The 18,594-nt window shown below is 33.1% G+C and overlaps 1 protein-coding gene across 2 annotated transcripts; it reads left to right on the top strand.

Annotated features, from left to right (window-relative positions):
• The first annotated feature begins 2,148 nt into the window (after positions 1-2,148).
• LOC129938660 (uncharacterized protein DDB_G0283357-like) lies at positions 2,149-12,948 on the top strand. Of its 2 annotated transcripts, XM_056046334.1 has the most exons (4): positions 2,149-2,711; positions 10,982-11,046; positions 11,113-11,444; positions 11,508-12,948. In XM_056046334.1, the coding sequence occupies exons 1-4, from the start codon at positions 2,691-2,693 to the stop codon at positions 12,911-12,913; spliced, it is 1,824 nt and encodes a 607-aa protein (XP_055902309.1). In that variant the 5' UTR covers positions 2,149-2,690; the 3' UTR covers positions 12,914-12,948. The 2 variants fall into 2 exon arrangements, with proteins under 2 accessions (XP_055902309.1, XP_055902308.1); XM_056046333.1 differs by having other exon boundaries at positions 11,113-12,948.
• The last annotated feature ends 5,646 nt before the right edge of the window (positions 12,949-18,594 follow it).

Below are 18,594 nucleotides of genomic sequence, written 5' to 3'. Positions count from 1 at the left end.
AACACCAACGCCAATTCAAGTGACACCATCTTTCAAAACTCCACACAATATCTTAGGTACGCAAATGACATCGACATTATGGAAAGAACCAAACGAGCAATAATTGGTGCCTTCTCTAATATCGATTCTGAGTCGAAGAAATTGGGTCTTGACATTAACAAGGACAAAACGAAGTGTTTACTGTCGTGAAATAGAGCCGTTTCACACCGTAGACTTGGTCAAAATGTGACATGTCAGGTATAACTTCGAGGTGGTAAACGAATTTGTTTATCTGGGTACTGCTGTCAATTCTGCAAATGACATTAGCGCGAAGATCAAACGTACAATAACCCTTACTAATCGCTGTTTCTTTGGCCTAAGCAAGCAGTTGAGAAATAGGGCCCTATCGCGAAGTACCAAAAAGACACTGTACAAAACCTTAATCATCCCAGTCTTGCTGTATGGTGCAGAAGCATGGACTCTCTCCCGGGCGGATGAAGGATCTCTTGGTATCTTCTAAAGGAAGGTTTTGCGTACGATCTTTGGTCCGGTTTGTGTCGACACGCAAAGTAACATCTGGCGGAGAAGATATAATTTTGAGCTGTACAGCGACTTGCCACTGGTAAAAAAAATGCGTGTTCAATGCTTAAAATGGCAAAGGCATGTCGAGCGAATGAACATCGAAGCTACAGCCCGTAAGGTATTCATTTCCAAGCCTGAGGGAACAAGAAGCAGATGCAGGCCTCATCTGACGCACGTCAACTTGTTATTCGAAACTGGAGGCAGCAAGCTAGAGATCAAGTAAGCTGGCGAAGGTTATTACTTGAGACCCAGGACCACAATTCGGTGTAGTGCCAACTAAACTAAAGTAAAGTCAAGTAAAGTAAAGTATGAAGAAATCTTCAATAAAAGATATCCCATTTGATATTAAGTAGCCTTTAAACTCGTCTTCAATTCCTTCTTATTTTATTTTGACGCACACAAATAATGTAAGGTTTTCTCTTAATGTGTATTTTTTCCAAATTGATTTTCTATGAAATACAAAAACTTTTAAGATCTTAAAAAATTAAAGAAATCTACTTTTTGAAGAGAATTTGCTTTTGATGCTCTAGAACTCAGATTTAAACACTAATTTGAAGTCTATAAATGTCCTAAAACCAGCAAAAGTGACACTTTCCTTAAAATAATGGCTAATTGAAAAACATAAGGAACGTTTTATATCTATAAATTTAATATAAAAGCTTTAAATTTCTCACAACTTGTTTGTTTCACTAAATTTGTTTTATTTAATTTTTACAGAAATAATGTATTTAAATGCACCTTTTTCCTTAAATTCAAGAACCAAACATTTTTCTATCTAAAATTTTAAAGTTTTTAGATTTCGTCTTCTAGCAGTAAGGAGACCGTTAACGTTTGTTATAATAGACTACAGAAAATTGAGTCCGTAAAAAACAAGTTAAAAATTCGTCTTATCAGTTTCTGTTTTATTTTCCTAAGAAAAAAGATTACAATTTTCTGGCAAACTTTCTCACTCTATGGGTTTTTGCATCTATATTTTTGAAGCGTTCATTGCATCTATAGAAATGCCAACTAGAACCGAATATTTTATCTTTGGAAAAAAGCTACGTTTGAACACAATTTTTAGTAGGCGTGAAATGCACCAAAAACCCTGTAAACTATTGTTATTTAGCTCTTAAATATGGCATATTTTGAATCCTGTTGAAAGATTGGAATGCTTTCATATGCAGGGAGTCGTCTAAATTGAAAAGTTCGACCATACCTTGCTGAACAACAGTGTTCTAAAATAATCCAATAATTAAAGTTGCCCTTGAAATATGTAAATATGAGGTTAAGATACACATTATTTTATTTATATTTTGTCAGGCTCCTTTACACAACATTGAAGAACATTTTTACGCAGTTTTCGAAAACTCATCTTTATGTTAATTTTTAATTTTACAAATAACAGTTTCTTGATTCAGTAATAATTTTAGAGGACTGCATTTTAGGAGTATACAGTATCACATAAAAAAGTAAACTGGACTTGTAAAAACCTCTTCTTCAGTAATTTTATTATTATTTGTAGTGGCAACCATGGTTAAGCTCAACTTCCAAATCAATGCAAGATATTATAGTTATTCTTAAATGTATATTTCAGTTTACTTTTGAGCTTAAAACTAATCAAACATGTTAACAGCAAGGCACAGAAGTTCTTTTAATAAAAATTTGGCCCCACTATCAGGAATAGAAATCATATAATTATTCAAAAAGCCCCTAAGCCACTAAGTAAATAAAGTGAAATTCTGCTACGACTGATGCTTTCGAGAGGAATCTCTAAATTCGACATCTCCAATCGAATATGTGATCTGGCCGTGGGACATTGTCTATAAACACCTCCGCCGCCGCATTTTGTCGTGTCGTTTGTGTTATTATTAATTTTGTTATCTCAAGCCCTGTTTGTGATTATTGTTGTTGTTGTTTTTGATTTTCAGTTAATTTGAACCTGATATATGCTTATATATAAACAGGTTGTTCATTTACTTTGTTTTGATTAAAGTAAAAAAATAATCGCTAAACGAATAATTCATTAGTACATTATTTGCAAACATCTCTTCGAGATTGATAAGTTTGGTGATTCTTTTTGATTAAAAATTATTTTTTTTTTGTTTGGATTGACATCACTGCCATTTTATATAATAATTGATTGTAACATGACTTGGTATCTTCTTTTGGTAAGTTAAGAATATTTCTAATACATAATAATAATAACTATTGTTTGTGTTAAATCATTTCAATTTTTATAATGTATTGATTATTTTATCAAGACAAAACACCACAAAATTGTATTCATCAGGTTTTTACGCAGAAAAATAAATATTTTGTTTCATAAGAGATAATTCAAAATTTAATTATATTTAACAATAGGCACTGCTTTACACAGCTCCCCCATAAGTTACATTTGCATATGTATTTTTATATTTTTAAAACGCAATGGGTTTAATATTAAAAGTATATTAAACTGCATTGATATAAAAGTAAAACTTTATAAATACATAGTAAATATTAATAAGTAAAACCCAGAGACTTGTTTAACATCATTTCAATGTCATAAACTAAAGATTAATGATATATGCCTTGAGTCACACAGCGGTTGAAACAATGAACTTAATCGATAAGCTCGTTCTGTTATTAAACATCAAGAACATTTATTCAAAGACCTACTTTGAACTGGAGGGCTATGCCAATAAGCCGGGCTTTTCCCTCAAATCGTTTCGCAGAACCACAAAAGATTGAGTTCAATGAATCGATCGTTGAAAACGTGTCTATGGTCGATATACCACATCAAATACAGAACATAAGTGATTTGACCAAATTTAAAGTGTTTAAGATATCTGGAACTTTTTTTAACTTTATTTAAATCAAGTTACAGTAGGGTGTCTACTATTTGTATACATCGTACATATAAAAATGATTTTGTTCCACTGTGTCCAATAGGCCTTCAGAGTCGGACTTCTGTCGGAGATATCAGCCTATTCTGTTTTTTCCTGGTGTTCCTTCCATGCGAATATGGGTTCGATATCTGCGTTTTTTTGTTGAGCTTTCCTCAACTCGTCGTTGTTCCAGCCATAAATGGGATCGGCTCTGTTTCGTTGGACAGTAACCACTTCTTTTTCTTCTTGTCCTCTGCAATGCTTACAGTTTTGCTTATATGGTCTGCTCTTGTTTCGTTTGATAAACCGGGATGTCGTTTCTGGGGCCATCAATACCAGAAACCAACTTATGCCTCTTAAAGTTGGTCTTTATTCGTTTTCTCGGGTTGGAAACAAATTTGGAACAACGTTGTTGGTGTTACTTTGATTAGTTGAATTATACTTCTGTTTCCAAAGTGTTGATATGCGGTTCCTCTTCTCAGTAATCTGCACTGTCGCTGTAGATTCCCTGTCTTATTGCAGTTCCAGCATCGTGCTGCTCTGCCACGCTGACTCCTTTCATCAGTAGCCTTCTGACAAGAGCATTCTTGGACATCTAATTTTCTTACGCGATGTACGTTTTGGAAGCTTGTTCTGCATCTTCCATCGTCAGAGCAAAAGCAAATGCTTCTGGTAGTGCTCGTTTTCCGGCAGTGCGGATAGCCCTTTAGAGATTCATATCACCCACAGCTCTCACAAAGGTTTTAACAGTAAGTTAATTTATTATCTCGTTACTAGCTGTTGGATATGCCAGGTGAACCAATCGCTCGATGTCTGCCTGAAGCTGCTGCAGAATTCGGCCTCTTTTCTGTGTCATATTATTAAGCTGAGCTTGGAAGACTTCTGTCATGTGGCTATCCCCAAAACGATGTTCGATTGTATTTACCACAAATGTGAAGTCACTACCCTTCTATCCTGGAAGAGTTTGTAGCAGTTTAGCAGCAGATCCTCTTAAAGCAAGCGTAACAGCAATATATTTTTCGTCATCGTCCCAGCCGTTTGTTAACGTTGCTGCTTCAAACTGTTTCTTGTAGGTTGACCATGGAATCTGCCCATCAAAGCTTGGAGCACTCACCAGATGGTTTTCGAGCTTTCATCTTGCGCACTTTTTCTAGTTCATTTGTAATAGTTTCGATTTGTTTGTTCATTTTCTCGCAACGTGAATTTTGTTTTTCGACGCACTCTTCGAGAGTATTTGCTTTCTAAAAGGTTTCTCTCTTCGTCGAACCGCTCCAGAAAATTCTGCTGTTTTTGCTTTTGGTCTCTTCTTTAGGTTTCTAGTTGTTTCAGGACAACATTCCTTTGAGTTTCTAGTTGTTTGAGAACATTCTGCTGTTCTTGCTTTTGGGCGATTCTTTGGGCTTCTAGTTGTTTTAGAACATTTTTTTCATTTCCTTCAAATTTGGCTAAAAGAACTGACACCATGTTATATAAGGAAACATTTGCAATAACCTCTTCCACTTTTACTTCTAATTCGAAAACAAACGTATGTGGGTCTTCATTTTGCTGCTCCAGATATTCCTGCAGCCGTTTAACGAGTTCGTTTTTACGCCTGTCCCACTTAAGCCACGTTTGCTTAGTTTGCCCTTTAGCTCAGGGACTTATAGTCTTTCAAAACTTTACTCCTTTTTTTTTTAAATTCTTAACTTCACTACTTCACACAAAATAGTTCAATCACTGTTCACTGTTTACACATTACAATATTAAGAGATTGATGCAAAATTTCAAACCATTTAGTAATTTGTTGAATCCATTTTTAGCTATTTAAGAGGTGATTTACGTTTTTAGCATCTTACTATCTCTTTTCAATTTTTAATATCCATATGACATCTATTCAAATATTCCTATAAGAGCAGTGGATGGAATGGACCAGCCAACAGTTTAAAAAGCCTGTTTAGGCGCATTTGCTTTTTGTTTATATTTACAAACTGTCACTTTTTGTAGATATGTTCAATTTTCGTTTTTTAATAAAAGACAATCAGTAATTTCCTAGTTAGCAAAGTTACTCCCTTAGCAAATTGCTAAATATTTAGCAAATTCGTGATCAGAAATTGTTAAACCCTTAGCAATAGATTCCTTAAAATTTTGCCCCATTCTTTTTATAAAATGAGTAAATAAATATACGTTGTTTTCCTTTCCTTAGAACTTAATTTCTTTGCCTTCATGAGAAAACCTGTAAAGATTTTCGATTTTCTGTTCTGGAAAAAAATATGATAGGCTCTAATTGAATTAAATGTGTTAAGTTTACAAAAAAAAAAACAATTCCGAATTTTTTTGGTTTGGGGCATGTTGTAGCATACTTGGGCCGAAATCATTGATGGTGGCAGTCGTTCCATCGTCGTTTTCGAAAAATTAAAGTTCAATCACACCTCCGGACCAAAGAGCGCACCAAACAGTGACTTTTTGTGGATGTAATGGCTTCTCTTTTTTGTAGTACCCGTGGCATGATGGTTAGTGCGTTGGACTGTCTTGCAAGGGGTCTTGGGTTCAATCCCTGCCTGTGCCACCTTAATTAAAAAAAAAAAAATAATTTTCACGGGTACTGCCTCTTGCGAAGAATTGACAAATCCTTCAAGAGTAATTCTTGTCATGAAAAAGTGCTTTCTCAAACTAGCCGTTCGGATTCGGCCTAAAATTGTAGGTCCCTTCCATTCCTGACAACAGTACTCGCACACAGGAATGGTTGAGAGTTGTAAGTCACTAGGCCCTGGTTCACAACGGACTGTTGCGCCACCCCATTTGAATGGCTTCTCTTTAATAACTTGAGGATTCTCAGAACCCCAAATACAACAATTTTCTTTAATAACTTAACCACCGACTCCAAGTGAAAAATATGCATCTTCATTTTTTTTCCGAAAAATCGTCGACCACAGCCTCCTGCTGTTCAAGTACCCATTCGACGTATCTACGACGACGTTATGAATTCTCAGCTGGCTTCAGTTGTTGTGTGAGCTGTCCTTTATATGGATATAAGTAGGTGTAGATCCAAATGCAAAACACGCCATGATGTGCGTCCTATAATTCCTGAAAACGGCGAAGAATCTACACATTTGCGTCTTCGGCATCACTTTGACTTACCGCAGCGATATTATCAGTGCACAGGCCTTACAATTTTGCCAATTGCTTGCGTAGTTGAACATAGTTTTGTAATTCATAATCACCTAATAAAGCACGATATGTGGCTGTGGCAAAATTATCATTTTCGTAGTAGGTTTTAAAAATTTGTAATCGTTCGATCAATTTTCGTAAATTTTATACTTTCAACTGAAAAAAATAAAATTGTTTTAACATCTTACTTTGACAGATGTGAAATTCTAGCCCTATACTTTTTTAACCGCAAAATGGACAACCCGTAACCTATATTAACTGATATTTAAAGTTTGGTATTTTTTAATTAATCTTTTAGAAATATTCATTTATTTATTTATTTATAAATATTGACAATAAATTAAAATCTATTGTTAACAATTTTCTTAAGAGCGCTAGCATCAAATTACTTTCAGCTCTAATAAAAAGGGTAAAAAACCGATAAGTTATGTTTGATAGTTTTTTAATATATAATATAAATGTATAATAAAAATAATATGTTGTATGTATGACGTATGTATGTTTGATGTATTTAAGGTTATAATATGTATGTAATTAGATTTTTATTTTGTGTTTGAGAAGAACTTTATCTATGAATTCAATATTGTTTTTATTTGGATCTTGAAGAAGTTGAAGGATGTTATGTTGTTGCATTGTATTGCTGGTATATTCTTTGTGAAAATCGTGCAGGTGTAGTAGGATGGACGATGTATTCAGGTTCCAAGGTGGTGTGGAAGGCGTGTATTTAGTAAATCGTTTGAAAGGAATTTCAAAACTGTTTGCCATCTTTATTGTGTTATGTATAGCTGTAGGAATTCGTCTTTGTCGTTTGTGTTTTATAGCTAGGGCAACATCTTTGTCGATTATTGATCCAGTTTGAAAACATAACTTGACAGCAAATGCCATTTCCCCATTCCTTAATTTTTTTAACACGAGATGAATTCCTAGGCGATCAAAAGCTTTCTCGAAATCGAGTGCTGGAATAGAAACGTGATTTCTTGCAGATAGTGCATTTGATATTACATAATCTAGGTGGAGAAGAGCGTCCATACAACCTCTTTTAGGTTTGAATGCAACTTGTTTTAAACTCATTAGATTTTTTGATACAATGAACCAAAGGATACGGTTGGCTATTATTTTTTCTAAAATTTTTGATAAGCATGGTAGCAAGGAAATAGGACGGTATCCGTCAACTTTATCAATTTCTTTTTTTGGTTTATGAATCGGCACAACACATGCTGTTTTCCAACTTTGGGATATAATTCAACTGAAACTTTTTTTAAAAACACAAAAACAACAAAAAACTGATAAGAAATGGATTTTGACACAAGTATGAGGAAAATAAATAAAGATTTTGACTTCAAATGTTTGTAGGTATCTCACCCAAGGCCTCTGACATGACAGTCCAACACACTAACCATCAATCCACGGGTACTACCATAGCGCTTTAAAAAAATAGGTGAAAATTTTGTTTAACCAATTTAAGTAGCATTTCTAAATTTTTACAAATTGGATGAATTAAATTAATTTGAGAGATATCAAGAACCGAACATAAATTTTTAACAAATTTGAGCACCTTTTTTTGGAGATTTTATTTTTTTATGAAAAAAACGGACTGTTGGATTTTTATAAAAAAAAAAAACTACTGAATATCGAAAACAATATTTTCTGTGAAATAAAAAAAGTTTGAATACAATATTTTTAATTCTTGAAAGCTATTTGAGTCGAAAATAAATTTTTACCAAGTTTTAATATTGTTTCATTTTTATTTTAGGTTTTTATTTTTTGTAAGAAAACTGTCAATTAAGTTTTTCTTAAAATTTTTCCGAAAGTTCAAAACAATATTTCTTATAAGTTTAAATTAGTTGGGAGCCATAATCTCAAATTTTTGAAAAGATATTTGTGTCAAAAATAAATTTTGATCAACTTTTGTTAAATTTTCTTTTAAGTTTTTATTTTTTGTAAAAAAAACTGTCACTGAATGTTTAAAGCAAGATAAAATAAGTTTGAAGCCATAATTTCAGGTTATATTTAAGATAATTGAGTCAAAAATCAATTTTTACCAACTTTGAGTAATGTTTATCTTAGGTTTTTATTTTTTATAAAAAAAAAAGGTTAATTCGATTTTTTTCAAAATTTTATCAAATGTTAAAAACGTTATTTTTTGTTGCACAAAATTGTTTTAGAGATGAAATCATTTTGTATTTGTAAAATTTTTGAGGTGACAAACTTTTTTTTCAGTTTTTGTTGGTTTATAAAAAAACCCTTAATTTGATTTTTTCCAAAAATATACTGGTTTGGTATCACGTTACAATATAATATATAATTTCTAAAAATCTTTTATTTCGACTCTAGAGACCTTTTTTATGAAATATCAACTACTCATGGGGAGTTAATATTTCTTAAAAAAAAAAAAACAGTTTTTTTTAAATAAAAACCTTAAAAAAAACATTACTAAAAGTTGGTACAGATTCATTTTCCACTTATATATGTTTAAACAAATTTAAGACTATGACTTCCAACTAATATTATCTTATAAGAAATATTGTTTTCAGTATTAGGTAAAATTTTGAGAAAAATCGAATTGCCAGTTTTTTTACAAAAAATAAAAAATTCATAAAAAACGTTACTAAAAGTTGGTACAAGTTTATTTTCGACCCAAATATCTTTTCAAAGATATGAGATTATAGCTCCGAACTATATTTATTTTGTAAGAAATATTCTTTTCAACATTCATTCAACATTACAAACAATTAAAACCTAAAAAAAAAAAAATCTTTTCAAAATTTAAAAATATTGACTTGAAACTATTTTTATCTCACAGAAAATATTGTTTTCGAATTCAGTACTTTTTTTTTTAAATCCAACAGTCAGTTTTTTATATAAACATAAAATCTATGAATACGCAAATTTTGTAAGAATTAATGGTCGCTTCTCGATATCTCATGAAAAATAGAAGATATTGACTTCAAATTGTTTTCATTTATATAATTTGTATTTTGTATATGAAAACTTTTAAGAAATGCTACTAAAATTGGTAAAAATTGGTTTTCGACTAAAAATCTAGTTAATAAAAATAGATTTTGAATTAAAACTATTTGATTACACATATGCAAAATATTGTTGATAATTTTTAAGTTTTTTAGAACAATTCAACTGGCAACTTTTTTAACAAAAATCGAAGACCCACAAACTTTTAAGCAAGACAAATCTACAGACGGGATGGGAAATTATCAGTGTGGGTCGCAACACAGCCTTTTTTGTAACAAATTGATGCCTTTTATTACTCAAAAAATGTATGCAAAGAAGTTGTTCAGATTGGAGGAACTTTCATAATGCTAAAAAAAACTTTCATAATGCTAAAAAAAGAAATAAGAAAATGTGACCACCCTATGAATTAATTCAAACACATGTATTTATATATGTTTTCATTGTATTTTATAGTTTATGTGTGAATAATTAATAAATATCAACATGTTTCATGTTTGCTGTGGTTAATTTATTTTTAAATTAATTGTAGGTATCAACACGTTTCATTATTTATTCGAATTCTATAAAAATAGTTTTGTTTTATATTTGTATAGATTTAAAGTATAAAATCGTAAGAAATAGCAACTATTCCTCACCTTTATGTTTATATTATTATAAAAATACAAAACAAAGCGTATAGTATATCCAATATGGAGTTCAAATGACGGTATACTCCTATTTTTGCTTTTAGAATCGCACACACACAAAATATAATGAATAAAAAAAAACAAAATTTAAAATTTTAATTACCTTTTTGATTAATTTCCTCAAAAAATCATCAAATTATATGACAATGTAACTTTTTTTAGCAAAAACCTGAACCCAGTGCACTGTGTTGAAAAACTTGATTAGAAGATTATCTTTTGTGAATTTCAGAATTCCAGACGACACACGCCCAGGTGTATAGTTAGGTTTAACGGCTATATAAAATAACCATCACAGGTCAATTTTTGTCTTAAAGACCAATGAAAGGCTTACTTCTTGCTTAAATAATAAAAAGAGAACTAGGGCCTTGTGATTTACAACTTTCAACTATTCCTGTGTGCGAGTAATGTTATCAGGGTTGGAGGTGACCTACAGTATTAAGCCGACTTCAAACGGCTAATTTGAGAAAGCACATTTCATGACAAAAATTACTCTTGGAGGGTTCGTCAATTCCTCGCAAGATGCAGTGTCTGTAAAAAAAAACTTAAGATGGCACAGGTAGGGTTTAGGGTTTTAACCCAAGACCACTAGCATGACATTCCTACACAGTAACCATCACGACACGGGTACTACTTTTTGCTTACAAAATTAAAGATAAATTCATTTCTCTCGATTTATATTTATTATCAAACAATGTTTTTTCGTTTACCTACAATTCATAAAGCCAAATATTTTTATAATTAAAGTAATTCTGTGTTCTTATATTTTAGGTATCTTTAACGTTCCTTGGACTTTCAAACGCAGTCGTAACGAAACGCTCTAATCGTAATCAAAAGTAAGAATTTTAAAATACTTTTCTTAATCAAGTATTATATAAACAAAACATTTTCTCCTCTTTTAGTTTTCAACATTATGAAATTCAAACGTTTGGAATATCAAGTCCTGTAGGCAATATTATTGATGCTATTTCTGCTCCTCTGAATATCTTAGCCGATCGTTTGACCAGGCAACCCGGTGGGGGTCAACAATTTAATCCTGGTTTTGTTACACCGCAACGCAAGGGTCCTCCTGGACACTTTGGACCTCCTGGACATCATCACCACAACCAAGGGCCTCATGGACAGCAACAAAACAACCCCTTTCATTATCCACCACCACCACAACCACAGCAACAACAAAACCAACAACTTCCTCCGTATTTGACAAATTTACCTTCTCGGGAACAGTTTAACAGTGAGCCTTTTAAAACAAATCCAAAGAATCCATTTTTAAATCAAGATACAACTTTGAATTCAGGACCAGGTACACAATTTCCTCAAGGTCAATTTCCTCAAAATCCAAACTTCTTTCCATTCGGTCAGAACTATCCAAAACCAGGATTTGCAAATAATGCAGGAAATACCAATGGGAATACAAACAACAATAATCGCGATAACCCTGGATGTTTTGGGGGATTCTGTCGACCCTCACAATCACAGCGACCAAATCAATTTGGAAATAATGGTTTCGGTGGTAATAACTTTGGGGTGTCTCCAAATAGCGCTCAGAATCAAAACGACTTCGGAACACCAAACATGCCTTCGCAGGAAAATGGGTTAGTACAATCAACATTTGGAGGTTTTGGAACCACCGGCGGAAGCCAAAGGCCTCAATTACAACCAGGAAATCAATTTGGAAATGGAGGTTTTAATAACAATAACTTTGGTGTACCACCAAATATGCCGCAAACTAATAACAATTTTGGAACACCGAACAGGCCAACGCAAGAAAATGGTTTAGTACAATCAACATTCGGTGGTTTTGGAACCGATGGAAGTCAAAGACCACAATCACAACCAGAAAATCAATTTGGAAATGGCGGTTTTAATAACAATAACAATAACTTTGGCGATTCAACAAATAGGCCTCAAAGTAATAACGGCTTTGGCACACCGAACGCGCCATCGCAAGATAGTGGCTTGATTCAAACAACATTTGGAGGTTTTGGACCGAATGACAACCAAACACCTCAATCGAATAACGCTCCTGCCACACAAAACGTAACACCTGGCAATGATGATCTCATAGGTTCAATCTTTGGTAAGCAGCCAGACGCCGGATCAAGCACACAAACTCAAACACAACCTCAGTCTAATTCAAATGATACTGGAGACTTGATAAGCACTGTCTTTGCTGGCTTCCCTGTTAACCCTCAACCAAATACCCAACCTCAAACACAACCTCAGTTCAATACAAATGATTCCGGGAATTTGATAAGCACTGTATTTGCTGGCTTTCCTGTAGGCCCTCAAACAAATAATCAACCTCAAACCCAACCCCAGCCTAATTCAAATGATTCAGGCGATTTGATAAGCGGTATATTTGCTGGCTTCCCTGCTAATCCTCAAACAAATAACAATGGCAATGCAGCGTCACAAATCTCAACTCCCTCTGATGGAAACGATTTGATTCAGGGTGTTTTTCCAGGATTTGGAACTTCAGCAACACCTTTAAATACAGGAAACAATTTACAAACATCAACTGAAATGAGTGCCGATGCGAAAACTAACAATGATTTGATAGAATCAATATTTAGCGGTACAAACAATAACAATGGACAAAATGTCCCTGATACGGGTAATTTTGCAACCAGTACTGTTCCACCATCAACTACAAACAGCAATGGGTTAATTTATGACATTGATGTTAGAATTTCTGAATAAAATTTTCTAAAATAAATAAATAATAGAAGATACTACATTTTTGTTTTTTATTAATTTTTTTCATTCGAAAACTTTGTGATTGTCTTTTTTTTTACAATATACTACAGGAGGGCATTACTTATGGACCTAAAAAAAATTGGGAGTGGAGTGATAACCAAAAGTCCTTTATGTGAATATGTAGATAAACGAGCCACTATATCAAATTCAATCGTCTGGAAGTTTTTCAAAAAATCCCCTGATTACAAAAAATATGTGTCCAAGACATTTTTCCTTCAGCCTTCTGCTTGCCAGAAGCATTTTAATAATTTTTCTGAGTTACCCATAAAGTATATAGGGTACCATTAGCTTTGTTAAAATTACAATTTTTACATATTCAATTACTTAACCAAATTGAGGGAAAGTAAGATATATCAAGAATCTTTTTAGAGATCACTGTGCATTTTGATTATTTAGGGTTCAAGAAAATACCATTTGAGTAAGACCAGTTTTAAATTTAATCAAACTTGGAAGTTTATTGACATAGATACACAATAGTAAAGGGCCAAATATCGACCCTTCAGGATCACCGGACGAAGTAAGTTAAAAACTGGACAAACAGTGACCAATTTAAGGTGCTTGTTTTCTGCTTGTCAAATAAGAATATACCTACAAGCTTAAGTTCAGTTTTTCACACTGACATGGTTGACAGTGTCAAAGCCTTAGAAAAATTAAGCAAGACTAAGAAAGTAACATCGTCTTCATCCAGCGCTTGTTTTATTTCTTCAGTCATGTAAAGGAGTGCTGTTAGGGCCCTTTCACACCAAAGGAATCCGAATCAATCAGAATCACTCCAAATCAAGTTGAATCTGACTTTTAAAATTAATAACGCCACGTCTATCTCGTATGGTTGTTGATTCAAGACTGACCGGACGAGGAATCTGACAGGTTGAATCAAGTGCTACCTCGTCGAAACCTCACCAGAAGAAAATTGTTATCAAGGAAATACTCCAAATTGCTACAAAATCTTTAAACGCACCACCACCAACTGTCTGAAGTTTCAGTCGGGGATGGCAAAACATATTCAAAACTCAAAACCATTTAAATCACTTACTTGAGTAAAGCAGGGATGTCTACTCAGTGCTCTTCTATTTGCTCTTTTTATTAATGATATAGCTACGCACATTCCAGGAGGTGTCCGATTTGCGGCTATCGTAATAAATGTATTACTCTACGCTGATGACCTTCTGTTACTAACCGAATCAGCAGAAACCCTGCAATTGATGGCAAATCGTTTTACGGACTATTGTGTCCCACTATGACCCCACTAGTCATCCACACAGATAAAACGAAAGTAATGGTCTTTTCACGTTCCAATCGGATTAAAGTTAGGAACATCTGGTTATTACGGATACTTAATGGAGGTCGTTTAGAAATATCGAAAAAATACAAGTGTTTGGGAGTTTTAAAAAATCCAAGCACCTTGTAGAAAAAGCAACAACTTCACAAAGCTTAATAAATGTTACTTGGAAGAAGATATTCTCTAACGATCACATAAATCTTTCAACAAAATATAATATTTTTTGTAATGCGGTACAAATATGGGGTATGTAAGAATACGATGAAATTGAAAAGTTTCAAAGAAATTTCTTAATGAAAATATTAAATATTCCCCTAACCGCACCAAACTATTCAGTTTTTTCGACAACAGGCCTGCCAAAACTTTTTACTTTAAGTCTTAATTTACAGGCTAATTATTTAATTAAATTGCTTGGTCTACGAGAAACTCAGTTATATAAGATAATGATGCTCTTCAAAATTCGGAATAAGGACTGGTGGATGAGGACCTAAGAAAACATTGCTGCTTCCTGTGGAGAAGTTGTGCAGATCAATCTCAACAATATTGTTCAGATGACAACGAAATTCTACGAAATCATCCAAAAATTTGAAAAACCTTAACAAAATCAGATGATTGAAAATGCCCGTCAATCGGAGAGCAGCTTAATTAAAACTTGTGTGACAACTGACAAGAACTACTTCCAATATTCCTTCTCGTATAAGAATTTTAAATCAAGATGCGAACTTCTACATTTAAATGGAAAACCATACAACGGAAGCTTTGACCAATTATGCAATTTATGTAACTTTCATTTCATCAGTGTGTATCCAATTTTTAACCAGCAAAGAAGAGTATGCTTTAGTAAACCATCCCTATCAGTACAGAAAACAATTGAAATGTTAATGATTTCTTAAATCATTTAATGCAAATATTTATACAATCAAATCATACCTTTTTTCCTTGTTTCCATTATACATATGTGCTTGTTCAATTTTATACTTAAATATTTTAAAGTTACCGATGCTTAAAAATTCATATAAGCTTTTGTAAAATTTATAATGATTACTTGCAACAAATGAATATTTGAATTGAATTTAAGTTAGAAAAAATTTAATACAAATGATCGAATAGTTTTTGGTAATTTTCAGTTCTTGACCAAAAATATTGTACTCCTGCTCTTTTTAGTCTTAAGCAAATTTAAATAGCCTTACGCAAATATGTTATGATATGTTGTTTGGGTTGGTAAGCTGTTGAAAAAACCATTTTTTTCTAATTATCGCTTTTTGCTGTGTTTTCAAAATATCTTCTAAAGAATTGGTTTGAGTAAAAGTCAATAGCTGTTTGAGACTAGATTAAATTCCCCAGGATCTAAATCCCCATGCACATAATTCACAAATTTAAATCGCCGTAAATGACTGTTGGATTTCATCATTTATGTGTAGGCCTCGATACTATGAAGTAGATTTACTTCGGTTTAGAATCTTATTCGCTTTTCAAGTTCTACTTCTTTTTTATACAGACAAAAATCGTCAATTAATATACATGGAATTCGACATTATATTTTTAACATTTATATTAATGTGATATGTGTGTGTTTTTGAGTTTATGATTGGGATTAAATGTTTTGTTCCATTAAATAATTGAAAAATGATTGGCTATTTTTTTAAAACCTAATTTTTGCTAAGAAACGTTTTTTTTATAAAATTACCGTTTCTTTAATTAATAAATTTATACTTCGCAAATTTTGGATCTGCTTCGTTCTTTTTCGAATCTGCTTCGTTCGAAATTTTTAATCAGAAGTCTTGGTCATCATTCTAGTCATCAAAAGTAAGCATGATTCACCATATTTCGAGTATATCGAAGAAATCATGTTTGGCGCCAAACATAAGTTCTTAGATAGCTCGAAATATAGCGGATTTTGGTTTCGTAGATTCTGAATTTGGATATATTGGATTTGGGGATTTTGTTTCGGAAATTGCGTGTTGGGATATTGTTTTGGGGATTTTTGCTTTGGGACTAGGGTACCCAACCCTAGTTCCCGAAATAGAACTCTTTGAATTTTGAGAATTTCTCAAATATGTTAAAAGTATAGATAAGAAGGTTCAAATTCTATTAATGTATATTATGCAAGTGCATGTAAAAAGCGTCAGATGATGATTTAAAATCATTTTAGAAATTCGAATTGTAACCGTTTCCTATGTCTTTATTCACAGAAAAGGGTATGCGTAAGGGGACAAAATCTTCGTTATACACATCATTCACACCTATTATAGAGGATGAAATACCCGTGAGATTGATGGTGGCCATTTACTATACAAACTTGTGGAGCTAATAGCTGATAGCTATGTTCAATACATACTTGCATAAACATTACGGTCCAGATATAGATGTCATTTTTGATGGTTACCCTGATGATAACAAAAAGAGCACCACAAATTGTGAAGGACTTGGACGGGTGGCCCCTTCTTCCCTGATGTAATGTTTCATGCGGAAACAGTGTTACAAAGTACACAAGAAAAACTCCTTGAAAATGAAAGCAATAGAAACGTTTCATTGAACTGCTGAAAAAGACTTTACAGAAAGCTAATATCTACGTCCACCAGATAGTCCAAGATGCTGACCTCATGATTGTGAACACTGCCATTGCTGTTGCTCCCAATAATGACTCTGTGCGTGTGGTTGGTCAAGATATTGACCTTCTCGTTCTCCTTACTGCATTGGCATTAAAACACAGTAATTTTTTTTCCAAAATTGTGGAAGAGTGATACCATATCAGCGCTGTTTGGCCAGAGTAAAAACAAATTTTTTAAGCACTCACAACTTTTGAATAAAGCAGCATCATTCCTCAATCCTGAAGCAGCAACAGAGCAAGTAGCAGAAGCAAGGAAAATGTTCTTGTTGCTTTGTATGGGGGTGATCCAGGAACTCAAAACCTCAATGAACTACAGCACCTAACATATTTTAAAGCTGCAGCTAAGACTTAAGTTAGCCTAACTAGATTGCCACAAACTACAGATGATGCTCAACTGCATGCCATGAGAACTTACCACCAGGTGCAAACATGGCTCGGAAACGAAAAAGACCCCTTGAAATGGGGCTGAATGCTCACACCATTAGGCTTGTTCCCAAAAAAATCAGAGAAGGATGCTGCACCAGAGTCCCTCCTTCAATGTATTTCATGCACTTGCAAAAAGGTTGCATGAATGCATGTGGTTGCAGTAAAGCAGGGCTGCATTGCCCTGTACTATGCAAATCCTGGACAGTCTTGCGAGAATGCGATGCCAGTCGTTTTAGTTCTACGAATGTGAAAAGGGAGAATCTCCAGCACCAATTGAGATGGTTGATGAACAACTAAAGTGTGAAGACATGGAATTGAGAGTAGTTTAATGTTCCTCTGTCCGCAATGGGAGCCGAAACAACGAGGAAAATTGTGCAGGCCCTTCAAAATGAACAAAAGTGTAAAATTTTGGTTCAACACTTTTTACATGAACGTTGCATAATATATATTAATAGAATAATTTGAAACTTCTTGTTTTTTAATAAATACATTGAAAAAGATTAAATCCCAGAGTCTATACGACCTAGCAGAACCAGTTTGGTCTTAAAATTTAGCTATTTGCCTCTACTACAAATGTTATTGGCGTAAGATTTACCATTTACTTGCTTTCAAGCAAAAACCGTCTAAAAATCTGTACCTTTTTCATTTTTGAGAAAAATTCTCAAAATTTAAAGAGCTTTATCTTTTTTTGGTCTCGGATTGTAAGTAATTTGAAACAGCTATTAACCTTGTTTTTCTCAAACCAATACTTTAGAAGATATTTTAAAAACACAGAAAAAAGTCCAAAAATTGAGCAGTTTTTTCAAGATGGCGCTCTCGGTGGTGTTGGAATCAAAAAAATTGGATTTTTCAACAGCTCACCAACCCAAACAACATATCAAACAATCGAAACTACCCTAATTTATGTTACCATTTATGACAATTTGACTGGACTATTTCGGCTACTTGCAAAATTGATACAAGCAAAACCGCACGGGTTACAGTCCTTACTACAATTTGGGAATTATTTTTTCTCATAATTTTGGAAATTTTCACTCCACAAAATTTTCATGAACATATGTAGTGGTTTTTCAAAAACATTTAACATCATATTTTGTTACTTTATTTTAAGCTAGATATTGTTTTTTTTTGGGAATTACCAAACATTATGTGGGCGTAAAACAATCTTAAAAATAAATCTCGTTACCTGAAGTCGAGGTACTTAAATTTTTAGTTATTTCACAAAAGGTCAAACTAATTAATAATAAATAGTGGTTGTAAAAATAAAGGCATGTTTACCTACATACGTATATTGAGTAACTTTTGGAC

The sequence above is a fragment of the Eupeodes corollae genome, chromosome 1 (genome assembly GCF_945859685.1).
Source record: "Eupeodes corollae chromosome 1, idEupCoro1.1, whole genome shotgun sequence".
In the NCBI taxonomy this organism is placed as follows: Eukaryota; Metazoa; Arthropoda; class Insecta; order Diptera; family Syrphidae; genus Eupeodes; species Eupeodes corollae.
This window is presented reverse-complemented; position numbering and strand designations above follow the sequence as displayed.

Bases quoted from the DNA above. Each gene is read 5' to 3' on its own strand.
- LOC129938660 (XM_056046333.1), top strand. From the start codon at position 2,691: ATGACTTGGTATCTTCTTTTG. The intron at 2,712-10,981 runs GTAAGTTAAGAA...CTTATATTTTAG, and splicing joins TGACTTGGTATCTTCTTTTG to GTATCTTTAACGTTCCTTGG. The intron at 11,047-11,112 runs GTAAGAATTTTA...CTCCTCTTTTAG, and splicing joins CGCTCTAATCGTAATCAAAA to TTTTCAACATTATGAAATTC.